This window comes from Hirundo rustica, chromosome 20 (genome assembly GCF_015227805.2).
Source record: "Hirundo rustica isolate bHirRus1 chromosome 20, bHirRus1.pri.v3, whole genome shotgun sequence".
Classification (NCBI taxonomy): domain Eukaryota; kingdom Metazoa; phylum Chordata; class Aves; order Passeriformes; family Hirundinidae; genus Hirundo; species Hirundo rustica.
This window is the reverse complement of record NC_053469.1, coordinates 9,116,984-9,131,576: the sequence shown is the minus strand read 5'-3', so window position 1 is coordinate 9,131,576 and position 14,593 is coordinate 9,116,984. Positions and strand designations below refer to the sequence as shown.

The 14,593-nt window shown below is 52.1% G+C and overlaps 1 protein-coding gene across 17 annotated transcripts in view; it reads left to right on the top strand.

Annotated features, from left to right (window-relative positions):
* LOC120761667 (histone-lysine N-methyltransferase EHMT1) overlaps positions 1-14,593 on the top strand; it is a 120,194-nt gene that overhangs the window by 93,912 nt on the left and 11,689 nt on the right. For all 17 annotated transcript variants that reach the window (XM_040083159.2, XM_040083173.2, XM_040083161.2 and 14 more), the window contains 10 exons: positions 231-395; positions 2,310-2,392; positions 3,615-3,721; positions 5,526-5,648; positions 7,814-7,915; positions 8,539-8,643; positions 11,406-11,560; positions 12,270-12,437; positions 12,804-12,948; positions 13,790-13,867. In XM_040083159.2, coding sequence (XP_039939093.1) covers positions 231-395; positions 2,310-2,392; positions 3,615-3,721; positions 5,526-5,648; positions 7,814-7,915; positions 8,539-8,643; positions 11,406-11,560; positions 12,270-12,437; positions 12,804-12,948; positions 13,790-13,867 — 1,231 coding nt within the window. The remainder of the gene's footprint in view (positions 1-230; positions 396-2,309; positions 2,393-3,614; positions 3,722-5,525; positions 5,649-7,813; positions 7,916-8,538; positions 8,644-11,405; positions 11,561-12,269; positions 12,438-12,803; positions 12,949-13,789; positions 13,868-14,593) is intronic.

Here is a 14,593-nt window from a genome sequence, read left to right as displayed (position 1 = left end):
TGAGTCTCCTGTAGCACAGAGTACATCAAGATGCAGTCGGAGGGCAGTGCAATTCCTTCCTGGGGCAAGTTCTTACCGAAAAAGCTGTAAAATATATTGGTTTGGCTTTTGATTTCAGTTAGACTGATCTGTATTTAAAATGCATTTGCTTTTCTTTTTTGGCATAAGGGAGGCATTGTTGTGTATTTTTAATGGTTGTGCTTTGGCTGTCTCTCATTTTTCCTCTTCAGTGGCACTGGGACGAGGTTGTCAGAAGAAGACAAGCCAGAAAGTTCTGCTGCTGAAGGGTTTGACATCGCTGGGTCTTCAGTTTTTCCAAAGCCTACTACTAGCCTGACCCAGGGACCAGTGAAAGAGACTCTGGAAAGTGCCCTGATTGCCCTGGACTCTGAAAAGTAAGAAAAAGACCATTGGGTCACTCCAATTCCCAGCAAGGTTGCTTAGCCTAGAGAAAACGTGATTTAGCTTTTCTGGATTTTGGTCCAGCTCAGAGCTTTTTTTGTTCACTCTTTAGTCATCCCCAACAGATTTGGGAGAACTGTTGCAGTTCTAAATGTCTTATTGATTTCTCTGGAGGATTTAGTTTTTCACTGACTCTTCAGCTGCAGCTGTAACTTCTGGGAGTTCTGTTCACAGCAGTGAGACCCAGAATCTGTTGCTGAGCAACACTGAGCAGATCCAGCCCTCATTGGAACAGGACTGACTGGGGCTGGAGCTGGAAGTTTTAAAACTTCCTTCTGGAGACTTGTTTTTCTGGAGCTGTGTCAGAGAATCACAGAATGTTTGGGTTGGAACTGGCCTTAAAACCCATCCAGTGCCACCCCTGCCATGGGCAGGGACACCTCCCACTGTCCCAGGCTGCTCCAAGCCCCAGTGTTCAGCCTGGCCTTGGACACTGCCAGGGATGCAGGGGCAGCCACAGCTGCTCTGGGCACCCTGTGCCAGGGCCTGCCCACCCTCACAGTGAAGGATTTCTGTCATAGATTTAATCCTAAATTTTCCATCTTTCAGTTTGAAGCCATTCCCGGTGTCCTGTCCCTCCATCCCTTGTCCCCAGTCCCTCTCCAGCTTTGCTGGAGCCCCTTTAGGCCCTGGCAGGGACTCTGAGCTCTCCCTGGAGCTGTCTTTCCTCTGGGTGGGGACTCCCAGCTCTCCCAGCCTGGGGAACTCCGGAGCAGAGGGGCTCCAGCCCTTGGAGCATCTCTGTGGCCTCCTCTGGATTTTCTCCAGCAGCTCCAGGTTCTCCTTATGTTGGGGATCCCAGATTTGGAGGCAGCTCTGCAGGTGGGGTCCCACCTGGGCAGGGCAGAGGGAGAGAACTCTCATCCCACATGGGAGATGAGCCCAGAACTTTGTCAGGCCCGTGGGTGGCAGTGGGGGAGTGACATTCCTGCCTGTTCTTCCCTGAGGTTTCATTCCCATTCCTGCCTGTTCTTCCCTGGGCTCATTCCCATTCCTGCCTGTTTGTCCCTGGGTTCATTCCCATTCCTGCCTGTTCTTCCCTGGGTTCATTCCCATTCCTTCCTGCTCTTCCCTGGGCTCATTCCCATTCCTGCCTGTTCTTCCCTGGGTTCATTCCCATTCCTGCCTGCTCTTCTCTAGGTTCATTCCCATTCCTTCCTGCTCTTCCCTGGGTTCATTCCCATTCCTGCCTGTTTGTCCCTGGGTTCATTCCCATTCCTGCCTATTTTTCCCTGAGGATTCATTCCCATTCCTGCCTGCTCTTCCCTGGGCTCATTCTCCTTCCTGCCTGCTCTTCCCTGGGTTCATTCCCATTCCTGCCTGCTCTTCCCTGGGCTCATTCCCATTCCTGCCTGTTCTTCCCTGGGCTCATTCCCATTCCTGCCTGTTCTTCCCTGAGTATTCATTCCCATTCCTTCCTGCTCTTCCCTGGGTTCATTCCCATTCCTGCCTGTTTGTCCCTGGGTTCATTCCCATTCCTGCCTGTTTGTCCCTGGGTTCATTCCCATTCCTGCCTGCTCTTCCCTGGGCTCATTCCCATTCCTGCCTGCTCTTCCCTGGGCTCATTCCCATTCCTGCCTGTTCTTCCCTGGGCTCATTCCCATTCCTGCCTGTTCTTCCCTGGGCTCATTCCCATTCCTGCCTGCTCTTCCCTGGGCTCATTCCCATTCCTGCCTGCTCTTCCCTGGGCTCATGCCCATTCCTGCCTGCTCTTCCCTGGGTTCATTCCCATTCCTGCCTGCTCTTCCCTGGGCTCATTTCCATTCCTGCCTGTTTGTCCCTGGGTTCATTCCCATTCCTGCCTGCTCTTCCCTGTGTTCATTCTGCCTCTCTCCCCGCTCCTGCAGGCCCAAGAAGCTGCGGTTCCACCCGAAGCAGTTGTACTTCTCTGCCAGGCAAGGGGAGCTGCAGAAGGTCCTGCTGATGTTGGGTAGGTGCCTCCTTCCTGCCAGGGCCTGTCTGGCAGCACTCCCAGCTCCTGCCAGGCCGTGCCAGCAGCCTCTTCCCAGCAAGGCACCACGTCATCTTCCCAGTGCCCCTGGGGAGGGCACCTGGAGCAGGGTGATGTGTCATTGGAACGGGCTCCATCTCTCTGGGAAATGTGCACTGTTCCCACTTGTGTCTGCATTTCAGCGTGGTTTTATCCAGACCAGCTGGTTGTGTCCCCAGAATGACCTCCATGTGGTTTTTCCCATCCCCTCTCCCTCCCTGGGATACATATTTGGATCCAGTGGAGAGGGAGAAGAAGGGAGTCAGCTTAAGCCAAGACCCATCAGCAAGAAAGCAAAAAGGAAGAGCCTTCAATCCATGGGGGTTTTTTTGGGGTACAAAATTGCCGATCACCAGAGGCCTTTGAGCTGCTGAGCTTGTTTCTAGCATCCAACATTCCCCAGGAATTTCCCCCTCTGAAGGACACAATGTTTCCTCAGGATGCTTCCTTTCCACTCCAGTACTCTGCTGTACATTTTTGGACACTTTCTGTTCTTGCCCTTTATCAGTTCCCTTTTTTTTTTTTTTCTGTCTAGCAAGTGTTTGCTCCATTGTTCCTGTCTTCAATAGCACAGAAATGCTATTCATTGATATTTAACTACAGCCTCATCACACACGTTATCATGCCCAGACATCTTTGTCTGGCTGTCAGCATCATCTGTCAGTCTCTGCACAGCTGTGAGAATCTCTGGCCAGATCCTGGGTGGAGAAATTCCATCCATATTGCAGCTCTGTTTTTGCAGGGGTGCAGCAGGGATCACTAATATTAATTGCAGTTAATAGTGTTGAGACAGAGGCTGGGTTCCAAATTTCTGGGTTGCTTTAAGCCAAGCAGCGTTTTTTCTTTTTTTTCTCCTCGTGTGGTGTTTGTTGTTTTTGAGGTGAGTTGTGAAGCTGAGGGATGTGTCCTTTGGAGAGATAGTAATGCCTTAAAAAGGTGTTGAATTCCGTGGTGTTCCTAAGCTCTGGGTTTGAGGGCTGGTGCATTCTGAATGTGCAGGGGATGCCCTGTGAGCTTTCTGGTGAAATGTGCAGTGAGACGTGAGCAGGGCTGAGGATGGGCTGGGAACCCATCCTTTAAAAGCCTTTAGCTGAGATGTGATTCTCCTGTTACACTTCAGTCTCTGAACTATGCCTGAAAGTGTCTCTGCTCTGCTTTGCAGTGGATGGAATTGACCCTAATTTTAAAATGGAGCATCAGAGTAAGAGAACTCCTCTCCATGCTGCCGCCGAGTCTGGCCACGTGGACATCTGCCACATGCTCATTCAGGTCTGTCTGCGCTCCCAGCCCTCTGTACAAACCCTTTTCTGCGGCCTCTGGTCTGCCCCGCGTGGAAATCAGCAGTGGGAAATCCCTCCTGTAAAAAACCTCCTCCATCCCAGGCTTAGCTGAGGGAGGAGTGGGGCTTGGGGGACACGGCTGGAATTGTTCTCCAGGCAAGGAGCAGGGGAGGATTTGGTGTGGGGCAGGTGGGGATCTGTGCCTGAGCACAGCCACAGCTGGGCACTGCCAGATGTGCCAGCGCAGCCTGATGCACCGCCAGATGTGCTGCCAGGCTGCAGGACATCTCCAAGCTCTTGGCTTTGATCTCCAAGCCAGGTTGCTCTTGATGATGAGGGCAGTGAGGCTCTGGAGCCTGGAAGCTGCCAGGCCCTGTCCTCCCTTCTGTCAAAACCTGAGGAGCTCCAGGATTTTCCTCTGCAGCATGAATGTCTCACGTGTGGAAAGGAGTGAAGGGAAGATGCAAGTTTGGTTTATTGTCTGAGATTTGGATTCTAACTGAAGGAAGATGGTCAAAGCTGGAGGGATGTTGTTGAGCCTGCTCCAAAACAATTTAAAGAAGAAAAACAAGGATTAAAAACTCAATAGTTTTGCTTTTTTGTACTGTTGTACCTGGTCTGGAGTGACTGGAAATGTGTTTTGTTTACCCTGTGGGATTGGGAAACCTTAAAGAGCTGTTGAGAAGGCAGCAGTGACTGGCCCTTGGAAATGATCCTGCTGGACCGGTGCATTTCAGCACCTGGAACTGGAGGCTTTCAGGTGCTGTTTGAAGGCAGCAATGGGCCTTCCTGGCTGCTCTCACTGAAATTACTGCGTGTGAAGACAGTGGAATGAGGAAAAGGAGCAAAACTTGTGAGATACTACAAACAATTTAATTACCAGTAGGGTTGGTTTGTTTCCAGAGTGCTTCATCTTGTCTCTCCCTGAGGTCTGGCTTCTGCAGCAGCCCAGTGTTTGGCTGGGAACGGCCCCAGCTTGTTCCTCTTGAAAAGCCTCTCCTCTGCTCTGGTTTAAATAGCAAGAGTCAAAACAAAGGAATTCAGGGGAGGCACCTGGAAACAACTCCTTGTGCCAGGTGAACCTGAGTCAGCTGCTGTGCACAGATCTGAGCCTCACACACACACACCTGCCAAGAGCTGTGTGTCTGAGACCTTCTGGGTTTAAGTTTTGGGTGGTTCCTGAGCTCAGCCCAAGGGCTAAAGCAGGCAGGATAAGCTGACATAGCCATGGCTGGGAAAAGAACGAGGTATTGGTTGAAGGCACTCTGGGCTGAACTGAACAGATGCTCAGAGACCTCTGTGGAAGTGATGCCATCACCTTCCACAGGAATATTTAGCCAATCCCCAGGATGTTTTTTACAGCTCCTGCCTCTGTTGCAATCAGCAAGTTGTTCCTACTGCTTGTGACATTGAGAAGAGCTGGTTGTTGTAGTCTAAATGATAGACCAGGGAAAACAAAGCTGCTGGAAAAACGAGGCCGACTTTTCCAAGTTGTTACACAAACAATATCTAGAAAGTAGGAGTACAAAATCTATTAATAACAGGAGTTGTTTAATACCAGCTGTTGGCTTCCTTTCAGTTCCTTCCTGGCTGGGGAAGGCAGCAGAGGGGGCAGCGTGTGCTGTTTCCAGAGCAGGTGGACTTGCACTTCTTTCCTGGTTTTATTTCTTCTTCTTTTTTTTTTTTTTTGCCCCCTGCTTAATATGGCTAAATTTCAGGAAAATACCTTGTTATTAAATCTCTTCTCCCACATCCTACCTCTGCTGATTGTCCTTGTCCTGGCCTCCCAACAGGCTGGTGCTAACATTGACACCTGCTCCGAGGACCAGAGGACCCCGCTGATGGAAGCAGCAGAAAACAACCACCTGGAAACTGTGAAATACCTGATCAAGGCTGGAGCACTAGTAGATCCCAAGGTAGCAGTTTATTCCTTACCTTTCTCTCCCGAGGAAGTCTCTGACCAACATTTTTTCCTCAAAGTTTTGGGTGGAAGTGCTGAGGAGAAATGGCCTGCTTTGTCTTGGAGTGAAGGCTGGAGGTGTCATAATCTCATTTTTCTGCTGGCCATGAGCTGTTTAGGGCAAGTGTTGCCACTTTTTCCTTTAGTTTGTGGCACCACATGTCAGGGGGATTTGTTTTCATAGTCTTAGTGCCACAAATCCATCACAGTGGAGTTGGATTTCAGAGTTCCCTTCTCTGTAGACTCTAATAATGAGAGTTTTGGGGAGATGTTTTAAAATGGGCTGGTAATTAGGTGCTTTCCAAGCCAGGAAAAATGACAGAGGAAGCTTTTCTTTCCAAAGGACTAATGTGTGGATTCTTGCAGTCATGCTGCAGTGGCAAAATTGAACCCCATCTTTAAACTCTACCCCTTAATTTAAACCAAAACAATAAAATGCAGCTGTCTCTTTGCCTTTAGCATGCTCTGGTTGCTTTGCAATCTTGGAAAATGCACAGATCATTTACTAATCCCATAAATCAGATGCTATTTGGAGCGCAGGAACCCTCCCCATGCAAACTTACCGTCACAACCTGCTGCTCTTGGCTGCGTTTGGGAAGGATCTGGCAGCACTGCACAAGGTATCAGGTGCTGCCCAATCCAGGCCCCAAATGGATCCTTGGGGTCTGGTTCTGAGCTGGGAAGGGGGAAAGGACAGGACAGGGCTGTGTGGGTTCGTGCTGGCCGCTGTCCCAAGTGCCTTGGAGCAGCCCAGACATCTCTCACCTGACTGATTCCTGGGGAGGAGAAAAGAGGGGAGTTTGTGCTTCTGAGGGTCAAGGGAAGGAGATGAATTCTGAGCCTGCAAAGGCAAATTAGAAGCCTCAGATCACATCTGAGGTCCAGGCTTTATGATGTTTATGATGTTAATTAGTTTCTTGCACCAGCTCAGGCCTCTGTTTGAAAGCAGCAGCATTGGTTTGGAAGCAGCTCCAGGGGTTTCCATGGGAAATGCAAGCCCTTACCTGGGGCAGGAGTGTGCAGAGCCTGGGGGAGCCCAGAGCTCCCCAGCCCCCAGGGTAAAGCTGTTGGTCCTGTCACCAGGATGGAAAAGCCCCGCTCAAAACCTGCAGAAACTCTACAATAAAACCTGCCTGCTCTCCCAGGGCTGAGGAGCTGCTCTTGGTTCTTGCCAATCCAAGGGGAAAGCTGTGGAATTATTCAGCTGGAGCAGGCACTTACAGAGGTGTGGAAGCTCTTCCTGTGTCCCAAGGAGCTCTCATGGTGCAATCCCTGACCTGAGATGTCCCCTCCTTGCTCAGAGAGTTGCTCCCTCTCCCTGAATTACATCAGCTCCATCCCAAAGCTCTCACCTCCACCGTTGCTTCCAGGGATTTAGCTGGAAGGAGTCTTTTGGTTTTCAGTCTTTTGTTCCTTCCTCCTGATTTCCTGCTCTCTGGGTCTTGCTCTGTGCTAAGCTCTTGGGATACAAATGCCTGATAAAAATCAGGCTGCAGCCAGAGAGATCTTTGGTGTGAGGGTGGGAGCATCCCCATCATGACTCACTGTCCATCTCCTCCAGGCCTTGTATTCCCAGCTCCCAGAGGCATTTTTCCTTGCAGCCTTAGGGGTTGTTTTTTATCTCCTGTCTGGGCAGATAGCTGTGGGCAGGTTTGGGAATTGGTCTCTCTGCAGAAAGACACCCCACCCCTAGGCCCTGCTGCCAGGTGTTGGGATAAGGCCTTGGGCTAACAAAACCCAGCAAAAAAACCTGGAGAAATGGAGCATTTCAAGTTGAGACAAAGAGATTCTTCTGATGTAAAGTGCAAACTGGAAGGGATTTCTGCTTCCCTTTGGCTCTCCAGCACATGGAGAGGAGTGGGAAAGGGGCTGTTGGAGAAGGGGGGCATCACTGCCGAGGTTTGGGGCTGGTACCTTCCCCAGGCTTTGCAAAAAGCCCTTTGCACTCTCAGCCTCCTTCTCTGCACACGTGGCGCTCTTTGGTGTAAAGCTCCCAAGCTCTGCTCAATGTTGGCCCTGCTCTCTGCCCTCCTGGCAGTGGGCTGGAGACTTTGGGAGTCCTCTGCTGCACCTGGGGACTTCTCTGCTGTCCCTGAGGGTTTGTTCTGTGGTTGTGTGCAGGATGCCGAGGGCTCCACGTGCCTGCACTTGGCAGCCAAGAAGGGGCACTATGACGTGGTGCAGTACCTGCTCTCCAACGGGAAGATGGACGTCAACTGCCAGGTGAGGCCTTCCCTGGGGCAGGAGCTGCTGGGCCCGGCTCAGGGACTCCCTCAGCACCGAGCTGTCTGCCCAGGGCTCGCTCTAGGACTGTCCTGCTGCTGGGGGACACCTCCAGCTCCTCAGAGTGACAATTCCCTGGGCCTCCCATCTGCCAGGGAGGGTGATCCCCTCGCTGACCTCAGGGGAATTTGGGGAATTTTCAGTTTCTCTTCGAATTTGCTGTGGAGCCCGTTGCTCCAGAGTGTCCCTGTGCTTTTCCTCGTGGGCCAGTGGTGTGGGATGGGTTGAGCCTGGCACTTGTCGCTGTGGGGTGAGACAGAGCTGCACCTGGGGCAAGGGCAGCTCCCCCAGGCTTCTCAGGGAGTTTCTGTAAGATCTTTTATACCCCCTGGCTGCTCCTGGTGCCTCCTGGGTGGGCTGGAGATGCAGCGCCAGCCTGCTGGGCCGGAATGAGCTCCAGCCTGGCTCAGGTGCGCTGCCCCAGTCACGCTGCGTTCTGCAGGACCTGCGGGAGCAGCGCAGACAGAGGGGGGTGAGGAGAGGCACGGGGAGGGCAGGGGGTGTGGGGGGCCAGCAGCAGGCTGTGTCTGTCCCGGCTGTCACCCCTTGCTGTCCCTGCCCAGGATGACGGCGGCTGGACGCCGATGATCTGGGCCACGGAGTACAAGCACATCGAGCTGGTGAAGCTGCTGCTGGCCAAGGGCTCGGACATCAACATCCGTGACAACGTAAGGCTCCTCTGGAATCTCCTGCAGGAGTTGCAGTCTCTGTTTAAACCCCAGACACCCCTTGGGGAGAGATTTGGGGCTCGGTCCCTTGCCACAGTGTGAGTGCCAAGTGTCTGGTGAGAGAGGTTTCCTGCATTCTGGGAAGAAGTTCGGCGGCTTGTGGGCTGTCCTCTCCCTCCAGCTGCTCTGTCACAGCCTGTGAGGATGCTGTGTGGAATTCTCGGGCTGATCTCAGCTCTGAGCCTCGCTGATTCCCATCCCTCTGGGCCCACCGTGTTTGTGCCAGGCCCGTGACTCTGGGTGTGGGGTAGGGGCACCCTGTGTGCCTTTTGAGGGGAATGACCTCGTGTTTCTGGATGGGCTGGGCACTCTACCAGCAGCTGTCAAAGCCTGGCTTTTCCTGGGCATGGCTGGCACGAAGCTCTGGTGTGTCCAGAGCGTGGCCAGGCTGGCAGCTCAGGCTGGAGCTGGCTCCTGGCCTGCCCTGCACCTCCCTAAATCCTGCTCCAGTGGGATGCACCCAGTGCTTGAGTCCCTGGGAGCTCGGTGGGACCCCCAGCGCTGCCTCTAGGGCTGTGCCAGCTGCTTTCCTGGGGATTTCCAAGGAAATAGATACAAAGGAGATACTGTCTGCTTTTTCCCAGCCTCCTTCAGGGGAGTCATTGTATCAGCGCTGCTCCTCTTTTCTCCTGATACTGTGTTTCTCATTTTTTTTCTTGGAGTCTCTAAGGATGTAGAAGTGTTGTGTCTCACCCCGTTCCTGGCAGTGTCCCGGGCCAGGTTGGGCAAGGTTTGGAGCCACTTGGGAATAGTGGAAGGTGTCCCTGTCCATGGCAGGGGGTGGCACTGGATCAGCTTTGAGGCCTCTCCCAAAGCAAAGCAAAGCAAAGCAAAGCAAACCCCTCTGTGTTTCTGTCATTGTGTGTTTAACCCCAGCCAGTCACCAGGCCCCTCAGCCCCTTGCTCACTCCCCCACCAATGGGGAGGGTAAAAAGTAGAAAAATCCTGGTGGGTTGAGGTAGAGTGTAGTAGGGATAGCCAAAGGCACACACACAAGCGGAACAAAAAGGGGAATTCATTCCCTGCTTCCCATGGTCGGGCAGGTGTTCAGCAGGAGAGCAGGACCTCACCCATGGAACACTGACCTGGGAGACAAAACCCATCACTCCAAACATCGCCCTTCCTCCTTCTTTCCCCACTTTATATCCTAAGCTGATGTCAGCTGGTCTGGGGTATCCCTTTGGTCAGGATCACCTGTCCTGCTGTGTCCTCCCAGCTTTCCATGTCCCCCAGTCCATCCCCAGTGAGGCAGCACGAGGACCAGAACGGGCTCCGTGTCAGCCCTGCTCAGCAGCAGCAAAACCATCCCTGTGTCAGCATCCCTGTGCTCAGCACAGCCCCACACCAGCCACTGGGAGAAAGATTAACCCTACCCCAGCCAAAACCAGCACACTTAGACAGTTCCCAGGCAGGTCTGGATCCAACCCTGTTCCTAAAAACAGAAGTCAAGGTGAGAGGGGGCTTTTTGGGCTGGTACACCTGTTTGCTGACCCTGAACGAAACAGACTCTTTGATCTGTCCCAGCTTCAAGATCACACGTTAATGATGAACATCAAATCAACTCAGTCAACAATTAACTTGAAAGAAAGCTGTGCTGTTAACAGCTGTGTGTGTGCCACACGTCTGTCCTGGACCTGCAGCTGGGGCGTCCTGATGGATGTGGCTAAGGACAAATGTCACTCGTGCTGGGAAACATCCTGCTCTGGGAGAAATGCTTTTGATTGTGAGGATGCTGCTTTTTAGGCAGGAGCAATGCAAGGCAGAGCAGCAGTCCAGATGTCAGTGACCTGTCTGAGCTGCAGCATGTGGGTGCAGCCCGCAGGATGGATGTTTTCTGTAGATTCTATGGGATTTTTCCAGCTGATGTAAAGGGAAGCAAGAGCTGGGTAGAAAAGTGTCTCCCCTTCCCTGATGTGTGGCAGTAGCTCCCTATTTAAGGCAGGACCTTTAAGTTATGTGGTAACAGCTCAAACACTCCAGCAGCAGCTTTGGTTTTGCTTTAAAAAGGAGAAAAAAAGAGAAAGCTGGCGGATCATTACTATCATTTCACTGTTGTCATCGACGTCGTTAGAGCCTGTCATGGGGAAGGGATCGACGTGTGCTGCAAATTGCAGTGTAGCAGAAAACAGGATCATCCCTTAAAATACCTCCATCAGAAAGATGAGTGTTCAGCTATTTCCAGTGCTGCTAGTGAGAGATGGGTACATACAGTATTTAAGAGATGCCTGGAGTCAGATTGATTGCTTACCCCATGGCTCCTGGTTCTCTTTTTGGCACCTTCACGTACCCTGTGTGCTCTTTTCCTCCTTAATTTCGTGCTGAGCTCTTTTTCTCCTTAATTTTACAGCCCTGGGAGGCACAAAGCTTTCCTGGCTGTTGGGGCTGGGGAAACTCAGCTTCCAGCCTTTTCCAGCATGTTTGTTCACGTCTGTCACCTCTTTCCTGGATTGATGCAGATTGCTTTGTGGCTTAGAGACAGACGAGCTGTCTGTGTGTGTGTAGGGAAGGTGATGGATTGCCTCGGTGTGCAGGGGTGGATGGAGTGAGAACTCCCTGTTTGGCTGCTCTGAGGTTTTCCAGTGCACCCTGGCAGGGTGGGGATGGCAGCCACGGCCCAGCGCTGCAGGTGCACAGCTGAGGAAGGCGAGGGCCCAAAGCCACGGGCTTTTAAACAATCTCCCCTCTGTTCCCTTTCCCTCCAGGAGGAAAACATTTGTTTGCACTGGGCTGCTTTTTCTGGCTGTGTTGACATAGCTGAGATCCTGCTGGCAGCAAAGTGTGACCTGCACGCCGTGAACATCCACGGGGACTCGCCCCTGCACATCGCGGCGCGAGAGAACCGCTACGAGTGCGTGGTGTAAGTGCACTGCTCACCCCTGTCCCTGCCTGCCTGGCAGGCTCAGGAGAGCCCCTCAGATGCCTCTGGCCTTTGCACACAGCCCAGCGTTGGATGGAGGGCTTGTTTTAGTCCCAGGGGTGGGCGGTGTGAGGTACCAGCTGCTGCCAGAGCTGGTCAGAAAATGTGGCGTGTTCTGGAGTTTGAGGGGCTGTGCTCAGCCTGGGCTTCCCAGCAGGAAGGTGTCAGGCTTCCTTGATTAAAGCTTTTTTTCCCCCCACAACTAGCATGGTAGCAGGGCTTTTCCTTTGCTTCATCCCTGCTCTGAATAAAGCCATCATGTTCTCACCGGTACTGGTGAGTATAAACGAGGGCCAAGTCCAGCACCGGTTTCCTGTGGGACTCTTCCATTTCCAGCCTACTCTTCCCACCCCATATCTTTCCCTGCCAGAGAGAGTTTCAAGCCTGGCTGAAGTTAGGCTGGTACCAGCAAGGTACCTGAAGCAAGGCAAGGTTTGCCCAGAGCTCTCATGGGTGCCCAGAGCTCCAGTCTGTGGCTTCTGTCAGAAGGATTCACTGAACCATGCTTAATAAAGAAAACTCAGGTGATTATTCACTACTACAGATTCTTCCTCGTCCTTTAAGGGCTGGCTGGAGGATGTGATTCAGCTTGTTTTCCCCTTGCCTGGTTGCTCCTGGGGAATCCTTATCCTTCCTTGCTGTTTTGCAGTCTCTTTCTTTCCCGTGGCTCGGATGTCACTTTAAAGAACAAGGAGGGTGAGACCCCGCTCCAGTGCTCCAGCCTTAACTCTCAGGTCTGGGTGGCTCTACAGATGAACAAGACTCTCAAAGAATCATCTTCTGAGAAGCCTGCTCAGATAGAGAAGGTGGTGAGCAGGTGAGAATAGTGCTGGCTTTGCTTGTGGGTCATGAAATCGAGCCCTTTCATGGGCAAGGCCAGGGGCCTGGTTTAAGAAAGGACTGTGTAGCTTCTTAAACTGGTGTGAAGGTCAGTGTGAGCTTAGCAAGAACTAAGCCTGTGCTGATTCAGTCCATGGTTTGCAAATTCATCCTCCAAATGGAAATATTCACAAGTACAAAGAACCATCTGTAAGGCAGGGTGGGAAAACATGAACTCTGCTCTAGTCTGAATGGCTTTGAGTGCTCAGTGCTCAAAGCCACTGATTCTGCCCCAGGATGGCATTTGAATGGCCCCTTGTCTGGGGGGACTTTGCTTCTGTGACAATTCTTTCTCCACTGACAGAGACATTGCCCGGGGTTACGAGCGGATCCCCATTCCCTGTGTCAATTCCGTGGACAGTGAGCCCTGTCCCAGCAATTACAAATACGTGTCACAGAACTGTGTCACCTCCCCGATGGACATTGACAGGAACATCACTCATTTACAGGTGAGGGATCGTGCTTTGTTCCTCTTCTGGGCTGTGCAGTGCTCCTCAGAACAGATTTGGCGTTCCTGATATTGCCATCAAATTCCAGCTAAAGCTGGGTGCCTCACCTCCAGCTCTTGTTGTAGGAGATGGGATTTTGATTTTCTTGTTTTGAGGCTTAAGCTGAGCTCTGTGTTCAGCATTGGCCATCTGGTGCTGGCTGATGTGGCTCCCATATATCCTTGTCCTCTCCTCTGAGGCTGGAGAGTCAGGGATTTGTTGGGAGAGCTTCCCCATGCTGCCTTCCCATGGACTGCAGCGCCCAGGCCGAGGTCTTGGCCGTGATACTGCAGTCCTGGAGGGGAAAGCCGGGATGGGGAAGCTCAGGGTGAGGCTGAGGCCTCGCTGGCCACAGCTCTGAGGTGGCTGAAGTGACCTTCCCAGGCCAGTCCCTGTTGTGCAGCAGCCTGGTGGTGGGCTGTGCTGGCTCGGGGGTGCTGGGGAAGCAGCAGGGCAGGAGTGAGACTGCACAGCTGCATCATCTCCCAGCTCTGGTCCCTCCTTGGAGCTTTCCTTGTCCTCAGGTGTGGAGAACAGCTCACAGGGCATGGGGGAGGCTTAACACGAGAACATCCTCTCCTGAGCAGTGAGGCTGGCTCAGAGTGAGATCCTTCCTTGCAAGGCAGAGTCCTTTGGTGCTCAGTGCACGCCGGAGCAAACAATGGAGTGAAAGTGCCACTGGACGGTGAAGCTGCTGATCCTTCTGGCCGAGGAGCTGCAGCAAGAGGAGGAGATGTGGTTTCCTGACCCAGTCACCAGTTGCAGTCTCAGCTGTGGAATTAACCCTTTGCTTCTCTTGCAGTATTGTGTCTGTATAGACGACTGCTCCTCCAGTAACTGCATGTGTGGCCAGCTCAGCATGCGCTGCTGGTACGACAAGGTGAGGACACACAGCCCCCTCCTGGCTCACACCCGGGCTTGGGAGCTGGATTTTGCCTAATTCCTCATTTGCCTGATTGAGTTCCTTGCACAACTCAAAGCCAGGTTGGACAGGGCTTGGTGCAACCCTGGTCTAGTGGGAGATGCCCGTGGAAGGGGTTGGGATGAGCTGAGCTTTAAGGTCCCTTCCAACCCAAACCATTCTCTGCTTCTGTAATTCCAACTCCTTTCTTCTTGACTTAAAATGCCTGAAGGTACAGCTCTGAGACGTGTGATAATCCAAACTGTGTGCTCAGAGCAGCTTTTCTTGTGTTATTTGTGTTCCTCTCGTGCCAACTGAGCCATTAATTACACCCATGTGATAGGGAGCACTTAATAATCCATGCGTGAAATCAGCTTCCATTTCAGAGCAACGTGGAAAGTAAGATGTAAACAAAGGGAGGGGAGTAGAAAGATAATTTCTTTAATCTGCTTTTATTTATTGTGATTCTTCTGGATGAAAGCAGAGTAAAGATGTTTTCACATTGCCAGAAGTCAGGTTTGTTTTGGGTAAATGCTTCAACCCTCCAGGGAGGTTTTGAGATTCATCTTTGGGCAGGTGCTGTAAAGATCAGAAGTTCTGTGAATCTCTGCAGGTTTCTCCCAGAGGGAGTGCTGGCATCTTTTTTGGCTTTGTAGCCATTTTATTTACACATTAATAGGTGATTACACCTCTCAAGCCTTAAAG